This window comes from Oncorhynchus masou, chromosome 3 (assembly GCF_036934945.1).
Source record: "Oncorhynchus masou masou isolate Uvic2021 chromosome 3, UVic_Omas_1.1, whole genome shotgun sequence".
NCBI lineage: Eukaryota > Metazoa > Chordata > Actinopteri > Salmoniformes > Salmonidae > Oncorhynchus > Oncorhynchus masou.
This window is the reverse complement of record NC_088214.1, coordinates 39508956-39534090: the sequence shown is the minus strand read 5'-3', so window position 1 is coordinate 39534090 and position 25135 is coordinate 39508956. Positions and strand designations below refer to the sequence as shown.

Here is a 25135-nt window from a genome sequence, read left to right as displayed (position 1 = left end):
GGCATACAGAGACACAGACAGAGAGACAGACACAGACAGAGACAGAGAGACAGAGACAGACAGACAGAGAGACAGACACAGAGACAGACAGAGAGACAGACACAGACAGAGAGACAGACACAGACAGAGACACAGACAGAGAGATAGACAAAGGCAGAGACACAGACAGAGAGACAGACACAGACAGACAGACAGACACACAGACAGAGAGACAGACACAGACTGAGACACAGACAGAGACACAGACAGAGAGACAGACAGAGAGACAGACACAGACAGAGAGACAGACACAGACAGAGACACAGATTGAGAGACAGACAGAGAGACAGACACAGACAGAGACACAGAGAGAGAGACAGACACAGACAGAGAGACAGACACAGACAATGAGACAGAGACGACACATACAGAGACACAGACAGAGAGACAGACACAGACTGAGAGACAGGCAGAGACACAGAGAGAGAGACAGACACAGACAGAGAGACAGACACAGACAGAGAGACAGGCAGAGACACAGACAGAGAGACAGACACAGACAGAGAGACAGACACAGACAGAGAGACAGACACACAGACACAGACAGAAACACAGACAGAGAGACAGACACAGAGACAAACACAGAGAGGGAGACAGACAAAGACAGACAGAGACACAGACAGAGACAGAAACAGAGACACAGACACAGACACAGAGACAGACACAGACAGAGACACAGACAGAGACACAGACAGAGAGACAGACACAGACAGAGACACAGACAGAGAGAGAGACACAGACAGAGAGACAGACACACAGACAGAGAGACAGACACAGAGACAGAGAGACAGACACAGAGACAGACACAGAGACAGACACAGAGAGATAGACACAGAGAGACAGACACAGACAGAGAGAGACAAACACAGAGACAGACACAGACAGAGACAGAGAGACAGAGACAGACAGAGACACAGACAGAGACACAGACAGAGAGACAGACACAGACACAGACAGAGAGACAGACACAGACAGAGAGACAGACAGAGACACAGACAGAGAGACAGACACAGACAGAGACACAGACAGAGAGACAGAGGCATACAGACACAGACAGACAGACAGACACAGACAGAGACAGAGAGACAGAGACAGACAGACAGAGACACACAGAGAGACAGACACAGACACAGACAGAGAGACAGACACAGACAGAGACACAGACACAGACAGAGACACAAACAGAGAGATAGACACAGGCAGAGACACAGACAGAGAGACAGACACAGACAGACAGACACACAGACAGAGAGACAGACACAGACAGAGAAACAGACACAGACATAGAGACAGACACAGAGACAGACACAGACAGAGACAGAGACACAGACAGAGAGACAGACAGAGAGACAGACACACAGACAGAGGGACAGACACACAGACAGAGAGACAGACACACAGACAGAGAGACAGACACACAGACAGAGAGACAGACACAGAGACAGACACAGAGACAGAGAGACAGACACAGAGACGAGAGACAGAGAGACAGACACAGACAGAGAGACAGACACAGACACAGACAGAGAGAGACAGAGAGACAGACACAGAGACGAGAGACAGAGAGACAGACACACAGACAGAGAGACAGACACACAGACAGAGAGACAGACACAAAGACAGAGAGACAGACACAGAGACAGAGAGACAGTCACAGAGAGACACAGACACAGAGACAGACACAGACAGAGAGACAGACACAGAAACAGACAGAGACAGACACAGACACAGAGACAGAAAGACAGAGACACAGACAGAGAGACAGACACAGAGACAGACAGAGAGAGACACAGACAGAGAGACAGACACAGACAGAGTCACAGACAGAGAGACAGACACAGACAGACACACAGACAGAGACACAGACACAGACAGAGACACAGACAGAGAGACAGACACACAGACAGAGAGACAGACACATAGACAGACACAGAGACAGAGAGACAGACACAGAGACAGACACAGAGACAGAGAGACAGACACAGAGACAGACACAGACAGAGAGACAGACACAGACAGAGAGACAGACACAGACACAGGCAGAGACAGAGAGACAGACACAGAGACAGACACAGAGACGAGAGACAGAGAGACAGACACAGACAGAGAGACAGACACAGACGGAGAGACAGACACAGACAGAGAGACAGACACACAGACAGACAGAGACAGACACAGACAGAGACACAGATAGAGAGACAGACACAGCCAGAGAAACAGACACACAGACAGAGAGACAGACACAGACAGAGAGACTGACACAGACAGAGAGACTGACACAGACAGAGAGACTGACACAGACACAGACACAGAGACACAGAGAAGAGAGACATACACAGACAGAGACACAGACAGAGAGACAGACAGAGAGACAGACACAGACAGAGAGACAGACACAGACACAGACAGAGACAGAGAGACAGACACAGAGACAGACACAGAGACAGAGACGAGAGACAGACACACAGACAGAGAGACAGAGACACAGACAGAGAGACAGACACACAGACAGAGAGACAGACACACAGGCAGAGAGACAGACACAGAGACAGAGAGACAGACACAGAGACAGAGAGACAGTCACAGAGACAGAGAGACAGTCACAGAGACAGACACAGACAGAGAGACAGACACAGACAGAGAGACAGACACACAGACAGAGAGACAGACAGACAGACAGAGAGACAGACACACAGACACAGACAGAGACAGAGAGACAGAGACACAGATAGAGAGACAGACACAGACAGAGAGACAGACACACAGACAGAGAGACAGACACACAGACAGAGAGACAGACACAGACAGAGAGACAGACACACAGACAGAGTGACAGACACACAGACAGAGAGACAGACAGAGACAGAGAGACTGACACAGACAGAGACACATAGACACAGAGAAGAGAGACATACACAGACAGAGACACAGACAGAGAGACAGACAGAAAGACAGACACAAACAGAGACACAGACAGAGAGACAGACACAGACAGAGACACAGACACACAGACAGAGAGACAGACACAGACAGAGAGACAGACACAGACAGAGAGACAGACACACAGACAGAGAGACAGACACACAGACAGACACAGAGACAGAGAGACAGACACAGAGACAGAGAGACAGACACAGAGACAGAGAGACAGACACAGACAGAGAGACAGACACACAGACAGAGAGACTGACACAGACAGAGAGACTGACACAGACAGAGACACAGAGACACAGAGAAGATAGACATACACAGACAGAGACACAGACAGAGAGACAGACACAGACAGAGAGACAGACACAGACACAGAGACAGACAGAGACACAGAGACAGAGACAGACACAGAGACGAGAGACAGAGAGACAGACACAGACAGAGAGACAGACACAGACGGAGAGACAGACAGAGACACAGAGACAGAGAGACAGACACAGAGACAGACACAGAGACGAGAGACAGAGAGACAGACACAGACAGAGAGACAGACACAGACGGAGAGACAGACACAGACACACAGACAGAGAGACAGACACACAGACAGAGAGACAGACACACAGACACAGACACACAGACAGAGAGACAGACACACAGACAGAGAGACAGACACACAGACAGAGAGACAGACACACAGGCAGAGAGACAGACACAGAGACAGAGAGACAGACACAGAGACAGAGAGACAGTCACAGAGACAGAGAGACAGTCACAGAGACAGACACAGACAGAGAGACAGACACAGACAGAGAGACAGACACAGAGACAGACAGAGAGAGACACAGACAGAGAGACAGAAACAGACAGAGTCACAGACAGAGAGACAGACACAGACAGAGACACAGACAGAGCGACAGACACAGACAGAGAGACAGACACACAGACAGAGAGACAGACACAGAGACAGACACAGAGACAGAGAGACAGACACAGAGACAGAGAGACAGACACAGAGACAGACACAGAGACGAGAGACAGAGAGACAGACACAGACAGAGAGACAGACACAGACAGAGAGACAGACACAGACACAGACAGAGACAGAGAGACAGACACAGAGACAGAGAGACAGACACAGAGACAGACACAGAGACGAGAGACAGAGAGACAGACACAGAGAGACAGACACACAGACAGACAGAGACAGACACAGAGACAGAGAGACAGACACAGAGACAGAGAGACAGTCACAGAGACAGAGAGACAGTCACAGAGACAGACACAGACAGAGAGACAGACACAGACAGAGAGACAGACACACAGACAGAGAGACAGACACAGACGGAGAGACAGACACAGACAGAGAGACAGAGAGACAGACACACAGACACAGACAGAGACAGAGAGACAGAGACACAGATAGAGAGACAGACACAGACAGAGAGACAGACACACAGACAGAGAGACTGACACAGACAGAGAGACTGACACAGACAGAGACACAGAGACACAGAGAAGAGAGACATACACAGACAGAGACACAGACAGAGAGACAGACACAGACAGAGAGACAGACACAGACACAGACAGAGACAGAGAGACAGACACAGAGACAGACACAGAGACGAGAGACAGAGAGACAGACACAGACAGAGAGACAGACACAGAGACAGACAGAGAGAGACACAGACAGAGAGACAGAAACAGACAGAGTCACAGACAGAGAGACAGACACAGACAGAGACACAGACAGAGCGACAGACACAGACAGAGAGACAGACACACAGACAGAGAGACAGACACAGAGACAGACACAGAGACAGAGAGACAGACACAGAGACAGAGAGACAGACACAGAGACAGACACAGAGACGAGAGACAGAGAGACAGACACAGACAGAGAGACAGACACAGACAGAGAGACAGACACAGACAGAGACAGAGAGACAGACACAGAGACAGAGAGACAGACACAGAGACAGACACAGAGACGAGAGACAGAGAGACAGACACAGAGAGACAGACACACAGACAGACAGAGACAGACACAGAGACAGAGAGACAGACACAGAGACAGAGAGACAGTCACAGAGACAGAGAGACAGTCACAGAGACAGACACAGACAGAGAGACAGACACAGACAGAGAGACAGACACACAGACAGAGAGACAGACACAGACGGAGAGACAGACACAGACAGAGAGACAGAGAGACAGACACACAGACACAGACAGAGACAGAGAGACAGAGACACAGATAGAGAGACAGACACAGACAGAGAGACAGACACACAGACAGAGAGACTGACACAGACAGAGAGACTGACACAGACAGAGACACAGAGACACAGAGAAGAGAGACATACACAGACAGAGACACAGACAGAGAGACAGACACAGACAGAGAGACAGACACAGACACAGACAGAGACAGAGAGACAGACACAGAGACAGACACAGAGACGAGAGACAGAGAGACAGACACAGACAGAGAGACAGACACAGACAGAGAGACAGACACAGAGACAGACAGAGAGAGACACAGACAGAGAGACAGAAACAGACAGAGTCACAGACAGAGAGACAGACACAGACAGAGACACAGACAGAGCGACAGACACAGACAGAGAGACAGACACACAGACAGAGAGACAGACACAGAGACAGACACAGAGACAGAGAGACAGACACAGAGACAGAGAGACAGACACAGAGACAGACACAGAGACGAGAGACAGAGAGACAGACACAGACAGAGAGACAGACACAGACAGAGACAGAGAGACAGACACAGAGACAGAGAGACAGACACAGAGACAGACACAGAGACGAGAGACAGAGAGACAGACACAGAGACAGACACACAGACAGACAGAGACAGACACAGAGACAGAGAGACAGACACAGAGACAGAGAGACAGTCACAGAGACAGAGAGACAGTCACAGAGACAGACACAGACAGAGAGACAGACACAGACAGAGAGACAGACACACAGACAGAGAGACAGACACAGACGGAGAGACAGAAACAGACAGAGAGACAGAGAGACAGACACACAGACACAGACAGAGACAGAGAGACAGAGACACAGATAGAGAGACAGACACAGACAGAGAGACAGACACACAGACAGAGAGACTGACAGAGACAGAGAGACTGACACAGACAGAGACACAGAGACACAGAGAAGAGAGACATACACAGACAGAGACACAGACAGAGAGACAGACACAGACAGAGAGACAGACACAGACACAGACAGAGACAGAGAGACAGACACAGAGACAGACACAGAGACGAGAGACAGAGAGACAGACACAGACAGAGAGACAGACACAGACGGAGAGACAGACAGAGACACAGAGACAGAGAGACAGACACACAGACACAGACAGAGACAGACACAGATAGAGAGACAGACACAGATAGAGAGACAGACACAGCCAGAGAAACAGACACACAGACAGAGAGACAGACACAGACAGAGAGACTGACACAGACAGAGAGACTGACACAGACAGAGAGACTGACACAGACACAGACACAGAGACACAGAGAAGAGAGACATACACAGACAGAGACACAGACAGAGAGACAGACAGAGAGACAGACACAGACAGATAGACAGACACAGACACAGACAGAGACAGAGAGACAGACACAGAGACAGACACAGAGACAGACACAGAGACGAGAGACAGACACACAGACAGAGAGACAGAGACACAGACAGAGAGACAGACACACAGACAGAGAGACAGACACACAGGCAGAGAGACAGACACAGAGACAGAGAGACAGACACAGAGACAGAGAGACAGTCACAGAGACAGAGAGACAGTCACAGAGACAGACACAGACAGAGAGACAGACACAGACAGAGAGACAGACACACAGACAGAGAGACAGACACAGACAGAGAGACAGACACACAGACACAGACAGAGACAGAGAGACAGAGACACAGATAGAGAGACAGACACAGACAGAGAGACAGACACACAGACAGAGAGACAGACACACAGACAGAGAGACAGACACAGACAGAGAGACAGACACACAGACAGAGTGACAGACACACAGACAGAGAGACAGACAGAGACAGAGAGACTGACACAGACAGAGACACATAGACACAGAGAAGAGAGACATACACAGACAGAGACACAGACAGAGAGACAGACAGAAAGACAGACACAAACAGAGACACAGACAGAGAGACAGACACAGACAGAGACACAGACACCCAGACAGAGAGACAGACACAGACAGAGAGACAGACACAGACAGAGAGACAGACACACAGACAGAGAGACAGACACACAGACAGACACAGAGACAGAGAGACAGACACAGAGACAGAGAGACAGACACAGAGACAGAGAGACAGACACAGACAGAGAGACAGACACACAGACAGAGAGACTGACACAGACAGAGAGACTGACACAGACAGAGACACAGAGACACAGAGAAGATAGACATACACAGACAGAGACACAGACAGAGAGACAGACACAGACAGAGAGACAGACACAGACACAGAGACAGACAGAGACACAGAGACAGAGACAGACACAGAGACGAGAGACAGAGAGACAGACACAGACAGAGAGACAGACACAGACGGAGAGACAGACAGAGACACAGAGACAGAGAGACAGACACAGAGACAGACACAGAGACGAGAGACAGAGAGACAGACACAGACAGAGAGACAGACACAGACGGAGAGACAGACACAGACACACAGACAGAGAGACAGACACACAGACAGAGAGACAGACACACAGACAGAGAGACAGACACACAGACAGAGAGACAGACACACAGACAGAGAGACAGACACACAGGCAGAGAGACAGACACAGAGACAGAGAGACAGACACAGAGACAGAGAGACAGTCACAGAGACAGAGAGACAGTCACAGAGACAGACACAGACAGAGAGACAGACACAGACAGAGAGACAGACACAGAGACAGACAGAGAGAGACACAGACAGAGAGACAGAAACAGACAGAGTCACAGACAGAGAGACAGACACAGACAGAGACACAGACAGAGCGACAGACACAGACAGAGAGACAGACACACAGACAGAGAGACAGACACAGAGACAGACACAGAGACAGAGAGACAGACACAGAGACAGAGAGACAGACACAGAGACAGACACAGAGACGAGAGACAGAGAGACAGACACAGACAGAGAGACAGACACAGACAGAGAGACAGACACAGACACAGACAGAGACAGAGAGACAGACACAGAGACAGAGAGACAGACACAGAGACAGACACAGAGACGAGAGACAGAGAGACAGACACAGAGAGACAGACACACAGACAGACAGAGACAGACACAGAGACAGAGAGACAGACACAGAGACAGAGAGACAGTCACAGAGACAGAGAGACAGTCACAGAGACAGACACAGACAGAGAGACAGACACAGACAGAGAGACAGACACACAGACAGAGAGACAGACACAGACGGAGAGACAGACACAGACAGAGAGACAGAGAGACAGACACACAAACACAGACAGAGACAGAGAGACAGAGACACAGATAGAGAGACAGACACAGACAGAGAGACAGACACACAGACAGAGAGACTGACACAGACAGAGAGACTGACACAGACAGAGACACAGAGACACAGAGAAGAGAGACATACACAGACAGAGACACAGACAGAGAGACAGACACAGACAGAGAGACAGACACAGACACAGACAGAGACAGAGAGACAGACACAGAGACAGACACAGAGACGAGAGACAGAGAGACAGACACAGACAGAGAGACAGACACAGACGGAGAGACAGACAGAGACACAGAGACAGAGAGACAGACACAGAGACGAGAGACAGAGAGACAGACACAGACAGAGAGACAGACACAGACGGAGAGACAGACACAGACACACAGACAGAGAGACAGACACACAGACAGAGAGACAGACACACAGACAGAGAGACAGACACACAGACAGAGAGACAGACACACAGACAGAGAGACAGACACACAGACAGAGAGACAGACACACAGGCAGAGAGACAGACACAGAGACAGAGAGACAGACACAGAGACAGAGAGACAGTCACAGAGACAGAGAGACAGTCACAGAGACAGACACAGACAGAGAGACAGACACAGACAGAGAGACAGACACAGAGACAGACAGAGAGAGACACAGACAGAGAGACAGACACAGACATAGTTACAGACAGAGAGACAGACACAGACAGAGACACAGACAGAGCGACAGACACAGACAGAGAGACAGACACACAGACAGAGAGACAGACACAGACAGAGAGACAGACACAGACACAGGCAGAGACAGAGAGACAGACACAGAGACAGAGAGACAGACACAGAGACAGACACAGAGACGAGAGACAGAGAGACAGACACAGAGAGACAGACACACAGACAGACAGAGACAGAGACACAGACAGAGACACAGATAGAGAGACAGACACAGCCAGAGAAACAGACACACAGACAGAGAGAAAGACACAGACAGAGAGACTGACACAGACAGAGAGACTGACACAGACAGAGAGACTGACACAGACACAGACACAGAGACACAGAGAAGAGAGACATACACAGACAGAGACACAGACAGAGAGACAGACAGAGAGACAGACACAGACAGAGACACAGACAGAGAGACAGACACAGACAGAGATACAGACACACAGACAGAGAGACAGACTCAGACAGAGAGACAGACACAGACAGAGAGACAGACACAGACAGAGAGACAGACACACAGACAGAGAGACAGACACACAGACAGACACAGAGACAGACACACAGACAGACACAGAGACAGAGAGACAGACACAGAGACAGAGAGACAGACACAGAGACAGAGAGACAGACACAGAAAGAGACACAGACAGAGACACAGACAGAGAGACAGACACACAGACAGAGAGACAGACACACAGACAGAGAGACAGACACAGACAGAGAGACAGACACACAGACACACAGACACAGACAGAGACAGAGACACAGATAGAGAGACAGACACAGACAGAGAGACAGACACACAGACAGAGAGACAGACACACAGACAGAGAGACAGACACACAGACAGAGTGACAGACACACAGACAGAGAGACAGACAGAGACAGAGAGACAGAGACACAGAGAAGAGAGACATACACAGACAGAGACACAGACAGAGAGACAGACAGAGAGACGGACACAAACAGAGACACAGACAGAGAGACAGACACAGACAGAGACACAGACACACAGACAGAGACACAGACAGAGAGACAGACAGAGAGACGGACACAAACAGAGACACAGACAGAGAGACAGAGAGACAGACACACAGACAGACACAGAGACAGACACACAGACAGACACAGAGACAGAGAGACAGACACAGAGACAGAGAGACAGACACAGACAGAGACACAGACAGACACACAGACAGAGAGACAGACACACAGACAGAGAGACAGACACACAGACAGAGAGACAGACACACAGACAGAGAGACAGACACACAGACAGAGAGACAGACACACAGACAGAGAGACAGACACACAGACAGAGAGACAGACACACAGGCAGAGAGACAGACACAGAGACAGAGAGACAGACACAGAGACAGAGAGACAGTCACAGAGACAGACACAGACAGAGAGACAGACACAGACAGAGAGACAGAGACAGACACAGACACAGACAGAGAGACAGACACAGAGACAGACAGAGACAGACACAGACAGAGTCACAGACAGAGAGACAGACACAGACAGAGACACAGACAGAGCGACAGACACAGACAGAGAGACAGACACACAGACAGAGAGACAGACACAGAGACAGACACAGAGACAGAGCGACAGACACAGAGACAGACACAGAGACAGAGAGACAGACACAGAGACAGACACAGAGACGAGAGACAGAGAGACAGACACAGGCAGAGAGACAGACACAGACAGAGAGACAGACACAGACACAGACACAGACAGAGACAGAGAGACAGACACAGAGACGAGAGACAGAGAGACAGACACACAGACAGAGACAGACACACAGACAGAGAGACAGACACACAGGCAGAGAGACAGACACAGAGACAGAGAGACAGACACAGAGACAGAGAGACAGTCACAGAGACAGACACAGACAGAGAGACAGACACAGACAGAGAGACAGACACAGACACAGACAGAGACAGACACAGAGACAGAGACAGAAAGACAGAGACACAGACACAGAGACAGACAGAGAGAGACACAGACAGAGAGATAGACACAGACAGAGAGACAGACACAGACAGAGACACAGACAGAGAGACAGACACACAGACAGAGAGACAGACACAGAGACAGAGAGACAGACACAGAGACAGACACAGAGACAGAGAGACAGACACAGAGACAGACACAGAGACGAGAGACAGAGAGACAGACACAAACAGAGAGACAGACACAGACAGAGAGACAGACACAGACAGAGAGACAGACACAGACACAGACAGAGAGACAGACACAGAGACAGACACAGAGACGAGAGACAGAGAGACAGACACAGAGATGAGAGACAGAGAGACAGACACAGACAGAGAGACAGACACAGACAGAGACACAGAGACAGACAGAGACAGACACAGAGACAGACAGACACAGAAACAGACAGACAGACAGACAGACAGACAGACAGACAGACAGACAGACAGACAGAGGCTCGGAAACGGAGATGATAGTGAGGGGGAAAAAGAGAGAGGGATAAGTTTTATGTGATTGACTGCTGAAGAGCAGCAATTACTAGTACCTCAGATACGGGGTCTCCTCTTTCGTAAGAGGGTTTTGTCTAGAAGGGATACAACTTTCCGTAGCAGGTTTAAGATAACGCAGCAGGTTAGGAGAATTAGGTTAAGGTTAGGAAAAGGGTTAGGCTTAGCTAAAATTGAGAAAATAAATAAATAAATACATTTTTTTAAAATTTTAAATCAGCTTTTGACAAAAGCTGTATCCCATCTAGACCTGACCCCATAAGAAGACAAGCAAGGGGTCACCTGAGTGTCAGGAAGTCTTTAAGTGCCTCAGTGAGTGCCTCATAAGTGTGGTGTGTGTGTGGTCTACTGCAGAAAAACCGACGACATGCTACAGTTGCTCCTGTGCTATACTGTTTAAACTTCTAATGCTATGTGAAAAGCCTGGAATTTTCCTCAATGACAAGTTGACAACTCCTTGATGTCGCACGCATTGGTAGCATCTGATTGGTTTCCCAAAAACTGCTGTACTGAAACGGATCTATAAAATTGCAACTTCACAACAATTCTCACGAGCATACATGAAACCAACTTCCCTAGCTTTCCAGTTAAGATCTCCAAAACTAACCAAAAAAGTTAGACATTGCGAAATTACATGATGTCACCCAGGTTTTTAAGTTGTATGTCATTTAGGTCAGAAGACTCAATCAGCCTTTTGTGACTGTTGGGATTCCGGTATTGACCAAGGCAGGGTCATAGGTTAAGGAACAAAGGGGGTCATGGCTTCCTCTTTCCCAGTTCAACTGTTAATGGGTTTGGGTTGGAGACTGCAGTGTCGCTTCTTTTAGTTTCATAGTTAAAATGAGTCTACGATTATTGTCTGCTTGACTGACTAAAGTACAATCTCAACTCATAATGTTTGCAGACACACACCTGATAGCGCAGCCACACTTATGCACCCATGTACACACATAGGTTTTTATGACCAAGTCCAAAAACCTTTCACTAACTAGCAAAACATAGACACATCACTCAATTGAGTGACATGAGAAGAGATTGCTTCTATTTTGATTCAAATGTGTTTCAAAATGGTTACAGCAGATGTTTGCATCCTGATAAGAAATCACTACAAGGTCACATGCAGTAATATTCCTGTCTCAATGTTCCAAGCAGCACTTTGGAATTTCACACCTCTTAGTGGTCTGGCAACAGGGCTTTATCCACTTCGACTACCCCCAAGTAGAAAGTAGTCTTTGGGACAGGGGGCAGTATTATCACATCCGGATGAAAAGTGTGTCCAAAGTAAACGGCCTGCTACTCAGACCCAGAAGCTAACACTCTGAAGTTTCTAAAATGTTTAAATCATGTCTGTGAGTATAACAGAACTTTGGCAGGTGAAACCCCGAAGAGAAACCATTCTGATTTTTTGTTTTGTTTTGAGGACACTCTTTTCAATGGGTTTTCATTGAGAATCCAGATTTCTAAACGACTTTCCTGCATGTCCTATCGCTTCCACTGGATGTCAACAGTCTTTAGAAATTTGTTGAGGTTTTTCCTTTGAGAAATGAAGAAGTAACACTGTTCAGAATGAGGCTCGAGGCAAGTGTACTCTTTGTTAGATGCGCGTGACCTGAAAGCACGCTCCGCTTTGGTTTTCCTCCGGTACTGAACACAGTATATGCCGTCTTCAATTTTATCTATTATTTAAATAAAAAAATAGATATTACAAAAGTAGTTTGAAATGTTTGGACAATGCTTTACAGGTAACTTTTGAGATATTTTCTAGTCATGTTGCGCAAGTTGGTGCAGGTGTTTTTCTGGATCAAACGCGCCAAATAAAAGGACATTTTGTATATATATATATATATCGACGGAATTAATCGAACAAAAGGACCATTTGTGATGTTTATGGGACATATTAGAGAGCCAACAGAAGAAGCTCGTCAAAGGTAAAGCATGAATTATATTTTTATTTCTGCGTTTTGTGTCGCGCCTGCAGGGTTTAAATATGCTTTTCTCTCTTTGTTTACTGGGGTGCTATCCTCAGATAATTCATTCGCTGAAGTCAGGTGTTTGAATAAAAGCCACTATGCTAAGCCGTATTGTGGAAAACGGAAAAATAAATTGATGAGAATTGCTCTACAAGGTACTTTATTCATGCATTAACTTCTGTAAATCTTCATTTTGGTCACAATGCTGAAACTTCCCTGCTTTGCTGTTGAAACCAAAGTGTCACCTCTCGTGGCAGTGCCTAAGACATGAGTCGACATCCCTTGCCTGGCAGCCAGGCTTGTCAGAGCTGATACCTAAAGAGGTTAAATGTCGGGGTTGAAACGTTTAAACAATCTTAGCATCTGTCCAGTCCCACACGAGAACAAGCAAATCAAATCAAATCAAATCAACAAGCAGGAGTCAAAGGAAAGAGGGCAGACTGTTGGGGCTCCAGACTAACATATGCCCTTGGTGCCACTAACATTTTCAGTTTTTTCACGGCGTCAGGGAATAGAACGAATTAGTAGGCCTAATCATTTTATGTCATTCAGTGCTTTAAAAAGTGTAATAGACTACAGAGATGGTATTCAATAAATACGTTTAATCTAACAAGTTCAAGCAAGAATGCATGACTCGAGATATATTGATATGCAACCTAATCCAGTGATTGTCATGAATTTTGGGTTGGCAATTAGGCTTTTGTTATATTTTACTGTTAAACATAGGACTACAGACTTTTGTTCAATCAAGATTAATTTGCCTAGATGTTCATCATAGGCTAATTTATTTGGGCCTAATTCACCACCCGAGTAAGCGGAAACTCAAAACACACTAGCTAGATTGCATACTAAATGTAATACCCACTGGTATAAGCTATGTAAATATCTAACAGTAAATGTAATGTCCAGTTGTAGCATACTACCCAATGGGGCCCATACACACGCAATAGCCAACGTGCATTTTGCATGCTCCGTATCCCAAAGCCATATCAAATTGATTGGTTGTAAAATAGGTGCTATAGAGCTCAAAGGTATACCTACAGAACGCTGAGAACCTCCTCTCTTCAACGAAGCTGTCAGCACGCACACAAACATCCACACTCAGGAACATCTCTTCATTAAACGAACACATATTAAACAAGTTGTGTTTCCCCACTATTGGATTTTGAAATGTTATACAAATCAGGACACTTTTCTTTTTCTCCTGGAGCACAAATGGGAGACGCAGTGAGGAGCAGCTCGCTCATCACAGCAGCAGGCCCCAGCGAAACAGGCACAGCATCTGACTCAGGACAGACACTTTCATTACAGGAATCATGAGGATAATGCACTTTACTGTTTGACCAAATCATGTCATTAGCCTCCTAAAAATAGGACGCTTTGAGTGAGGTGACTATGTAGAATGTGCAGCTCACACCTATCGCAAGTCACACAGTCAAGTCAAAGGGTCGCAAAATGCCACTAAATGGTATCAGTCGTGTGCCCTGGTAGTAAGTTTCCACTGACCTTTTTGGAGCAAGGCAGTTGGCAGTAGAAAGAGAAATATTGACGTTGTGTACACGGATTTGGCGCTTAGGAGGCACAAGGGGCGGAAGCTGGACGAGGTGTTCCGCTGCTAGGTGTCACTTGTCACGGGGCGGTGGGGAATGCTGGCCAACAGAAAAGGCTGCATCGCAATGGTCTAAAGTGGCGTTCTCTGCTCATCTCCTTCCCTTGACTTGCAGTGTCTGGTATGAAAAAAACTGGTCAGGTCTCTGTCACCTTTCTTTCATCTGCACCTTCTGGTCTGAAACAATTGGATATGAAGTGCAGTATAATGACAAATCCACCACAAGTTTTCAGAATGCTGTCTTTTCCTTGAGGATTGAGCTCACTAACTTTCACCTCCAAGTGGAGGGAGAAAGGAGGGAGGGTTTGGAGTAATGGAATGGAGTTGGAAGAGCTACAAGAAGTCCCTGGTGAAAAATGCTTCTGGCCAGAACTCATTCCCCTAGTCGGAATGAAGAAATGCAAAAGGTCCTGGACTGCTCTCAAGACATGCTGAGCAAAAACCCTCCCTGTAGTCTCCACAAGTCAGCCCAAAGGAATTTGTCTCAGTGTTCCTGAGTCAAAATGAGTCAGGCAACAAAAAGAGACAGAGCCAGGCAAAAGCAAGCAGTGCTTTCCTCAACTGGATCTGTGGATGCCTACTTCGACCACTTGTAACATTAGCCTTAAAGTCAGAGCGTCTCAAGAATTAATCGAGACATGGAGACTGTTTAGAATGTCTAGACTTGTTCACTACAAACCCAAAAGTATGTGGACACCTGCTCTTCAAAACATCTCTTTCCAAAATCATTGGCATTTCTGCTATAACAGCTTTCACTCTTCTGGGAAGGCTTTCTACGAGATGTTGGAACAATGCTGCGGGGACTTGCTTCCATTCAGCCACAAGAGCATTGGTGAGGTTGGGCACTGATGTAGGGTGATTAGGCCTGGCTCGCAGTTGGAGTTACAATTAATCTCAAAGGTGTTCAATGGGGTTGTGCATGGGGACATTGTCATTCTAAAACAGGAAAGGGCCTTCCCCAAACTGTTGCCACAAAGTTGGAAGCACAAAATCGTCTAGAATGTCATTGTATGCCTTAGCGTTAAGATTTCCTTCACTGGAACTAAGGGGCTTAGACTGAACCATGAAAAACAGCCCCAGACCATTATTCCTCCTCTACCAACCTTTACAGTTTGCACTATGTATTCGGGCAGGTAGCGTTCTCCTGGCATCCACCAAACCCAGATTCGTTCGTCAGACTGCCAGATGGTGAAGCAACGGGTGTGGCTGAAATAGCTGAATCAACTAATTTGAATTGTGTCCACATACTTTTGAATATATATAGTGTATTCATTAGTGTGTTTAGTAGAATACATTTAGTGGGTAGATTGTGTTAGTATGTCGTCCTAAGCTCAAGAAGAGCAAGCACAGCTGTTGTGGTGAGGTTTGGTCAAGCCAGAGAAAATTATTAAGCAAGTTTTTTTAAACGGGCAAATGGGACACATCATTGCAGTTCATAACTGGGTAAAGGCATTTAGCATTGGCCTCGCAATGTGAAACAATGACCGTCATGTGGAAGGGCTTTGACATTTGGCAAAGTGAAGCAATGAACATCATGACCTGTTGTCTGTCTCAGAGTGTCTCTGTTGCTTCAAAAATACCCAGCTGCAGAAGTTACTTGAGTTTTCATTGGCAATAAACCATCTTTGGGTCAGGGATTTATGCAATCCAAGCTAATTTACATTTTGGCCCGGGGCAGAATATCAAGTTAATTTTGAGCAATATTCCAAACGCCTGTATCGCAAAAATCAAGTTTTTTTCTCATTTTTAGTTTTTATGAGATATGTCCGCTTGTTCTCATGTTGACTTTTTGGTCGTCTCCTTCACTCCTCTTTTTCTGTGTATCTTCCCACAGACACAGATACCAAACCCCTCCCCTGCCACTCAGAGAAACAAAGATTAAAGATCACTTCTTCCTTTCTGACAACAATCAGCTTCAACTCGTTATTTGCATTTGAGGTTTGATCCAACAGAATCCATCATATGGACACCGAAACACATTGAGACATTATTTTATGGTAACAGAGGAGAAGTTAAAAAGGGTATCGTTAGAAAGGTTGTGTTTTAACTCCTCAAATTGTGTGAAGAGCGGACCCTACCAAAATGGGTTGATTGATTCTGGAAAATTAATGCTCAGTTTCTGTTGTGAGCAACATTCCGGTACCACGTACTGCTGGCAGCATTTTAGCCAGACTTATACTAGCTGTAGTCTGTGTTTTATAAAAAAGTGCAATGAGCATAAAAAAATATTATATAAGGAATTTGCAACTCGTTCTCATTCCGTGAAATTAAGGTAGGCCACTTGATTTCAACATTTTCACAAAGTGGACAAGCATGCTGTTCAAACAGTTGAAGACGGACAGAAGGGTGTGTTCATAACCAATGTTCCCGAGGGTACATAGCTCCCCGGTACTGCCACGCAGAAGAAATATCAGATTGAACTTCACTCAACTTTCTAGTTAGTTAACACGATCAATGTTTCCCTTTACTGTGGGAACTGGGATCGAATTAACGCAATAATCGCCACTTTCAATGCAACATACCAAAACAAAGTGAACTATGCAAGACATGTTTTTTTGTAGGCAGAATGCATCAGAGTAAGATTATATTGCATTGACATGCACAACTCAGCCTGTACTTTACACAGACCAGTGCGGCATAACCAATCAGAGCTGCAGTAGGCTTATATGCAAATATCCATTGCTATATATGGATGTGTCATTCACTTTGAACTGGACTGTGTTTACAACATGAGCCATGTGTGCAAATTTGTTCATATGCTTTGCCAGCAAAGGGGGAGTGATTGCTTCCTATGAGAGCACAAAACATGTACATTTCCAGACATCCTTGAAACCTATTTTGAGACAGGCTTGAATAAGCTAAGTAGCCAATAGGCAGCATAATTTGTCTGTAATTCTCTGTAATAATGGTATGGAAATAATGAATTTTATTTTGTAAAGTGGTTTCTTGCATCAAACAGCACAACAACATTTTCATTCACCTCATTGCCTGAAGGACAGGTGGATAAATAAGAATGTCAAGCCCTGCATGTTTTTTTTTCAAAGGTCTCATGGAATGTAGGCCTACATTGAACACCACACATTGGCTGTTACTGTAGGCTGAACAATAGAACAGCTTTTTCCATGTTAAAATGTTATGGGACGCATTTTCTCCATTGTTTTTGATGTTAGGGCACTCTGGTAAGCCTACATTGTGATCAAAGAGCCACAGTAGCCTACGTTACCACTGTCTGAAATCGTAACTTAAAGCGAGTACAGCTCAGTGTTCACAGTAAACGTGTGCTGGAACTTTCAAGTTTGCACTAAGCAGACCAGAAATGTTACTTACTGCTGTAAAAAAAATGAGGGAACATTGTAACAATTAAACTGTTCTGCCTTGTTAGCTAGCAAATAGACGGCTGGATTTTAAATATAAAAAAGATTAGCTGGCTACTCACTAGCACGTGGGCTTGGGTTTGAGAGATTGTTTATGAGACCTGTGTTAATTTTCTATAGTGCCTGCTACAAAATTCGAAACCCAGATCAGTGATTGCAAAAATAAAACAAAACCTATTTAGAGAAAAAAAAGAAGATTGTGTTTAATCGAGATATACACTGAGTATACCAAACATTAGGAACACCTTCCTAATATTGATTTGCACCACTCCCTTTTGCCCTCAGAACAGCCTCAATTTGTTGGGGCATGGACATAACAAGGTGTCAAAAGCGTTCCACAGGGATGCTGGCCCATGTTGACTCCAATACTTTCCACAGTTGTTCAAGTTGGCGGTATGTCCTTCATAATTGATACACAAGGGAAACTTGAGTGTGGAAAAATCCAGCAGCAGTACAATTCTTGACACAAACCGGTGCACCTAGCACCTACTACCATACCCAGTTACAAAGACACTTAAATATTGTTTGTCTTGCCCATTCAACCTTTGAATGGCACATAAACAATCCATGTCCCAGTTGTAACAAGGCTTAAAAATCCTTCTTTAACCTCTTACACTTATGGTGGCGCTATTTCATTTTTGGAAGAAAAACGTTCCCGTTTTAAACAAGATATTTTGTCACAAAAAGATGCTCGACTATGCATATAATTGCTACTGTTCGAAAGAAAACACTCTGACGTGTCCAGAAATACAAATATCTTCTCTGTGCGTGCCCTTTAACGTGAGCTTCAGGCAAAACCAAGATGACTTGGCATCCAGGAAATGACAAGGATTTTGAGGCTCTGTCTTTCATGATCTCCTTATATGGCTGTGAACGCAAGAGGAATGAGTCTGCCCTTTCTGTCGTTTCCCCAAGGTGTCTGCAGCATTGTGACGTATTTGTAGGCAGATCGTTGGAAGATTGACCATAAGAGACCACATTTACCACGTGTCCGCCCGGTGTCCTGCGCCGAAATTGGTGCGCAAAAGTCACCTGCCAGTATTTTTCCATGGTGCACAGAGAGAGAAGCAAGCTTCCATGAACTGCATGTCAATGAAGAGATATGTGAAAAAACACCTTGAGGATTGATTCCAAACAACGTTTGCCATGTTTCGGTCGATATTATGTAGTTAATCCGGAAAAAGTTTCACGTTGTAGGTGACTGTATTTTCGGTTCGTTTCGGTAGCCAGGCGCAATGTAGAAAACGGAACGATTTCTCCTACACACAGACGCTTTCAGGAAACACTGCGCATTTGGTATGTGGCTGGGAGTCTCCTCATTGAAAACATCAGAAGCTCTTCAAAGGTAAATGATTTTATTTATTTGGTTATCTGGCTTTTGTGAAAATGTTGCGTGCTACATGCTACACAAAATGCTATGCTAGCTTTGCATACTCTTACACAAATTAGTCAATTTCTATGGTTCAAAAGCATATTTTGAAAATCTGAGATGACAGTGTTGTTAAGAAAAGGCTAAGCTTGAGAGCAAACGCATTATTTTAATTTTATTTGCGATTTTCAGAAATCGTTAACGTTGCGTTATGCTAATGAGCCTGAGGCTTAGTCACAATCCCGGATCCGGGATGGGGAGTTTCAAGAGGTTAATAACCTGTTGTGACTAGGGGGCAGTATTTTCATTTTTGGAAAAAAAAACATTCCCGTAGTAAACGGGATATTTTGTCAGGACAAGATGCTAGAATATGCATATAATTGACAGCTTAGGATAGAAAACACTAAAGTTTCCAAAACTGTAAAAAATATTGTCTGTGAGTAAAACAGAACTGATGTTGCAGGCGAAAGCCTGCGAAAAATCCAATCCGGAAGTGCCTCATGCTTTGAAAGCGCTGCGTTCCTTTGCGTCCCTATTGAGCAGTGAATGGGCTATCAAAAAGATGACTCTTTCTCCGTATTCCCCAAGGTGTCTACAGCATTTGTGACGTAGTTTTACGCATTTATGTTGAAGAATACCCGTAAGCGGCTACATTGCACAAGTGGTCACCTGATGCTCCCGGAGAGATTCTCGCGTAAAATACAGGAGGTAGCCATTACTCCAATCGGTCCTACTGAAAAACTAATTGTCCCAATGGATATATTATCGAATAGATATTTGAAAAACACCTTGAGGAATGATTATAAACAACGTTTGCCATGTTTCTGTCAATATTATGGAGATAATTTGGAATATTTTTAGCCGTTTTCGTGACTGCAATTTCCGGGCGATTTCTCAGCCAAACGTGAAGAACAAACGGAGCTATTTCGCCTACAAAAATAATGTTTTGGGAAAAAAGGAACATTTGCTATCTAACTGGGAGTCTCGTGAGTTAAAACATCCGAAGCTCATCAAAGGTAAACGATTTAATTTGATTGCTTTTCTGATTTCCGTGACCAAGTTACCTGCTGCTAGCTGGACAAATGCTATGCTAGGCTATCGATAAACATACACAAATGCTTGTCTAGCTTTGGCTGTAAAGCATATTTTGAAAATATGAGATGACAGGGTGATTAACAAACGGCTAAGCTGTGTCTCAATATATTTTATTTGTGATTTTCATGAATAGGAATATTTATGTCCGTTGTGTTATGCTAATTGGTGTCAGGCGATGATTATGCTCCCACATTCGGGATGGGGAGTCATTAGAGGCAGTCACCTCCCTTTCAACGACACTGATTGATGTGGATTTAACAAGTGCCATCCATAAGGGATCATAGCTGGATTACCTGGATTCACCTGATCAGTATTTGTCATGTGAAGAGCAGGTGTCCTTAATGTTTTGTATACTTTTGTATATTGTAAAATTGCCCATAAGTAAAAATTATTTTAAGGCCATATTGTCCAGCCCTGCCAACATTAACTGTACACTAGAACTACAGTGAGATTTGCCTGCGTTCAAAAGATTTAAGCTGTGTACGAATAGTGTACTAACCACACTAACCGTACTATTTGTGACATAAATTAAGTATATAGTATGCTTATTGCTCATAGTATGGATATAGTTAGTATGCCAAAAGTTCCCGGACGTAGTACTAAATTAATCAAAATACGAAGTATACACGCAGTGGACACTATTTCCATGCTTTTAGGGCACATAATGCAATTCTGGCTTCACAACGTTTTCAGATTTTAAGAAAATGGCGGAAAATATGCAGCCGAAGTCTGACGAGAAGGGATACAAATTCTTTGCTTTAACTAATTATGACAAATGTTAAGAAAATGTTGAGCAATGGAATAAAGTAATAAAGTAAATTACACGTTGGCTGACAATTTCTTAGCTACGCTATCCTTACGAACCGCACAGCATATCATTACAGCAGCAGTATGTACCTGGTATGCTAGCCACTTACTTACAGTAACATTGTTAGTTGGTTACTAGTACATTGAACTTGCCAGTTATATTTACTTTATGCTAACTCCCTACCCAATGTTTATTGACTAGATTATTCACGTCATTCATAGCTTAGCTAAGTGGTCTAGTCGTTCAGGCCCGTTCGTAAATTCGCTCTGGCTATCTACTCCGATTTCAGAGCACTCTCGTCTGACTGCCAGAGGCAGAGCGCAGAATAACTGATGAATTTATGAATGCTCAACACCCATTGAATGTGGCCGGTGTCAGTAAACGTCTGCAATTTTTTTAGATTTAAATTATTGACAAACACAACAGTTAATAACCATACCCTCTGGATAACAAAAACAGTCTAACTAGCTCTGTTAGGGTGAGTAAAATGGTCAGAGTGAGATGTTCTCTCATTTGTGTCTGAAAGTAGCTAGCAAGTTAGCTTGGGTGCTTGACAGCCAGTCAGAACGCTCAGATCAACCCTCCTACTCCTTGGCCAGAGCGTCCAGTGTGCAATTTACCACAAATGCTCTGAATTTTTGAACGGACAATCTGACAACGCCCTGAATTTACGAACGCCCAGAGCGCACTATGACACTCCTTATTGAATTGACAAACACACCCAAAGTCTAGTTAGTAATTTGCTATGCTTCAAGCTAGCAAGAGGTTGCATAGCAACAGCATCAACTTCCTGTAGACATGCAAAGCCATAGTACGCACAACTGAAAGGATACCGTTTGCTTACAATATACTAAAATTAACTAACCTCTCTGGCCCACCCGACACGCTAGCGTCCCACCTTGCCAACAATAAATGCAAATGCGTTACGCCAAATGCTAATAGCACTCGTTAAAACTCAAACGTTCATTAAAACTCACATGCAGGGTACTCAATTCAAGCTACACTCGTTGTGAATCTAGCCAATGAGTCAGATTTGTAAAATGCTTTTCGGTGAAAGCATGAGAAGCTATTATCTGATAGCATGCAACACCCCGAAATACCAGAAGGGGACGTAAACAAAATAATTAGCGTAGCCTGCACTACACAAAACGCAGAAATAAAATATAAAACATTCATTCCCTTTGACAAGCTTCTTTGTTGGCACTCCTATATGTCCCATAAACATCACAATTGGGTCTTTTTTTCAATTAAACCAGTCCTTGTATACCCATTTATGAAGACCGTCAGATCCAGGAAAAACACCGTTTTTAAACGCAACGTTATTTTTTAAAATTAAAAAAGTTGCCTATAAACTTTGACAAAACACTTCAAACTACTTCTGTAATCCAACTTTAGGTATTAGTAAAGGTTAATAAATTATCAAATTGATCACGGAGCGATCTGTATTAAATAGGCACAAGTTTGGAAAACGTAGCCAACTTTTCCGGTTCCATTTTTCACAGCTGTGGACCTGAAAACCGGATGTGGCTATTACTCAGATGACCAAGGATTTAGTTGAATCGAAATCACAACACTGGCGACATCGTGTGGAAGCTGTAGGAGCTGTAATCCCATCCTTAAGTATTTTTCCTTCCAATAGACAATACATAGACTGGCGGATTGATTTTTTTCTCTGTCGATTTGTGATCAGGTTTCCTTGCGATTTTGACCACGGAACTCGTTCTATTATAGTCACAGACACCATTGAACCAGTTCTAGAAACGTCAGAGTGTTTTCTATGCACACATACTAATCATATGCATATACTATATTCCTGGCATGAGTAGCAGGACGTTGAAATGTTTCGCAATTTTTAACAGAATGTTGAAAAAAGTAGCCCGATCTCTAAGAGGTTTCTAATAGTATATAGTATGTGGTATATACTCATTAAGTTTGTAGTATAGAGTATGTTAGTATGGGTTTTCAAACACAGCTCTAGCAATTCCAGGAGAAAACCAAGAATTGTCTGGCTTCTAACTAAAACATGATTGCCACTGAAGCCAGGCTTAGTAATGTTAATTGATCTTACATATCAAAATATATTGGATGTGGACAGGTTCAGCCTACCACTGCATATATCAATGTTGAGACATGTCACTCAACGCATGTGTTTGTGTCAGGTGCGTACACTTTGACATAGGATAGACCCATACAAGCATAGGTGACCCAAAAATCTTTCATTTGAGGAAACTTATCTTCACCCAACTTCCTCCACCTTGGTAGAAATGCCTTGGATACACTCACAATTCTATTACCAGCTGTGATTATACCCATTAATTTCATTACCATATCATCAATATCAAAACAACTTGCCAACGAGAGGAAACAAGTAGACTTACTCCGTACACATGGAAGTGTGCCAGGAAAGGGAACGACTTTTTGAGCTTGTCGAAACGCCGCATCCCGAATGCCGTGTATGAATGTCTGTTTTTAAATCTTCAGAGGCGCCTTCTCCTGTGGCCTGACAGTATCTACCACCGGAGGGGGAACATTGTGCGTCCACCGGTCCGAATCCCAATCCCGGGAAAGGAAAAGGTCAACTTTGTGAGCTTTTGTAGCCAGGCTACATTCCATTGCGAGGCAATCCACATAAGCTCCTTTAGTTCCTCGACACAACACAGGAAAAAAATCAAAAGAAACCTACACAATGGTCGAATCAGAGGGATAAATCCAAAGGAAAGCGCTTTGAGGGACTGTTAGTTTGTCTGGCAGCATTCCGAGGTTGGCTGAGATCTATCTCAATACTGTCCAGTAGCCAGGGTATGTCAGTTTACGTCGAGTTTGTAAGAGTACTCGGACAGTCTCCCATGCAAAGCAGCAAGGTCTCTATAGCAAAACTATAGTCCCTCTCTCCTACCCCCCCCCTCTTCTCCACCCATTCGTTTATCCATCCCCTCCATCGTGGGGCTAAAAATAGTAGCGACCTGGTCTCAGTTCACTCAGAGCAGCCAGCTGCAGAAGAGAGAAAAGGAAAGTGGGGAGCAGCGGAGCGTTTGACTCAGAGTGTGTGTATGTGTGGTAAGTTGTTTAAATGAGTGAGTTTGTGTATTTATTTGTTTGTGGAGCACATTAATGTGTTTGTGTGTATGTATGCACGTTAGTGTGTGTGTGC

At 44.9% G+C, this 25135-nt stretch overlaps 1 protein-coding gene across 2 annotated transcripts in view; it reads right to left on the bottom strand.

Annotated features, from left to right (window-relative positions):
• The window catches only part of LOC135516445 (activated CDC42 kinase 1-like), a 112815-nt gene extending 87970 nt beyond the window's left edge, over positions 1-24845 (bottom strand). For both annotated transcript variants that reach the window (XM_064940774.1, XM_064940782.1), the window contains exon 1: positions 24363-24845. In XM_064940774.1, coding sequence (XP_064796846.1) covers positions 24363-24425 — 63 coding nt within the window. In that variant the 5' untranslated portion in view covers positions 24426-24845. The remainder of the gene's footprint in view (positions 1-24362) is intronic.
• Positions 24846-25135: the final 290 nt, after the last annotated feature.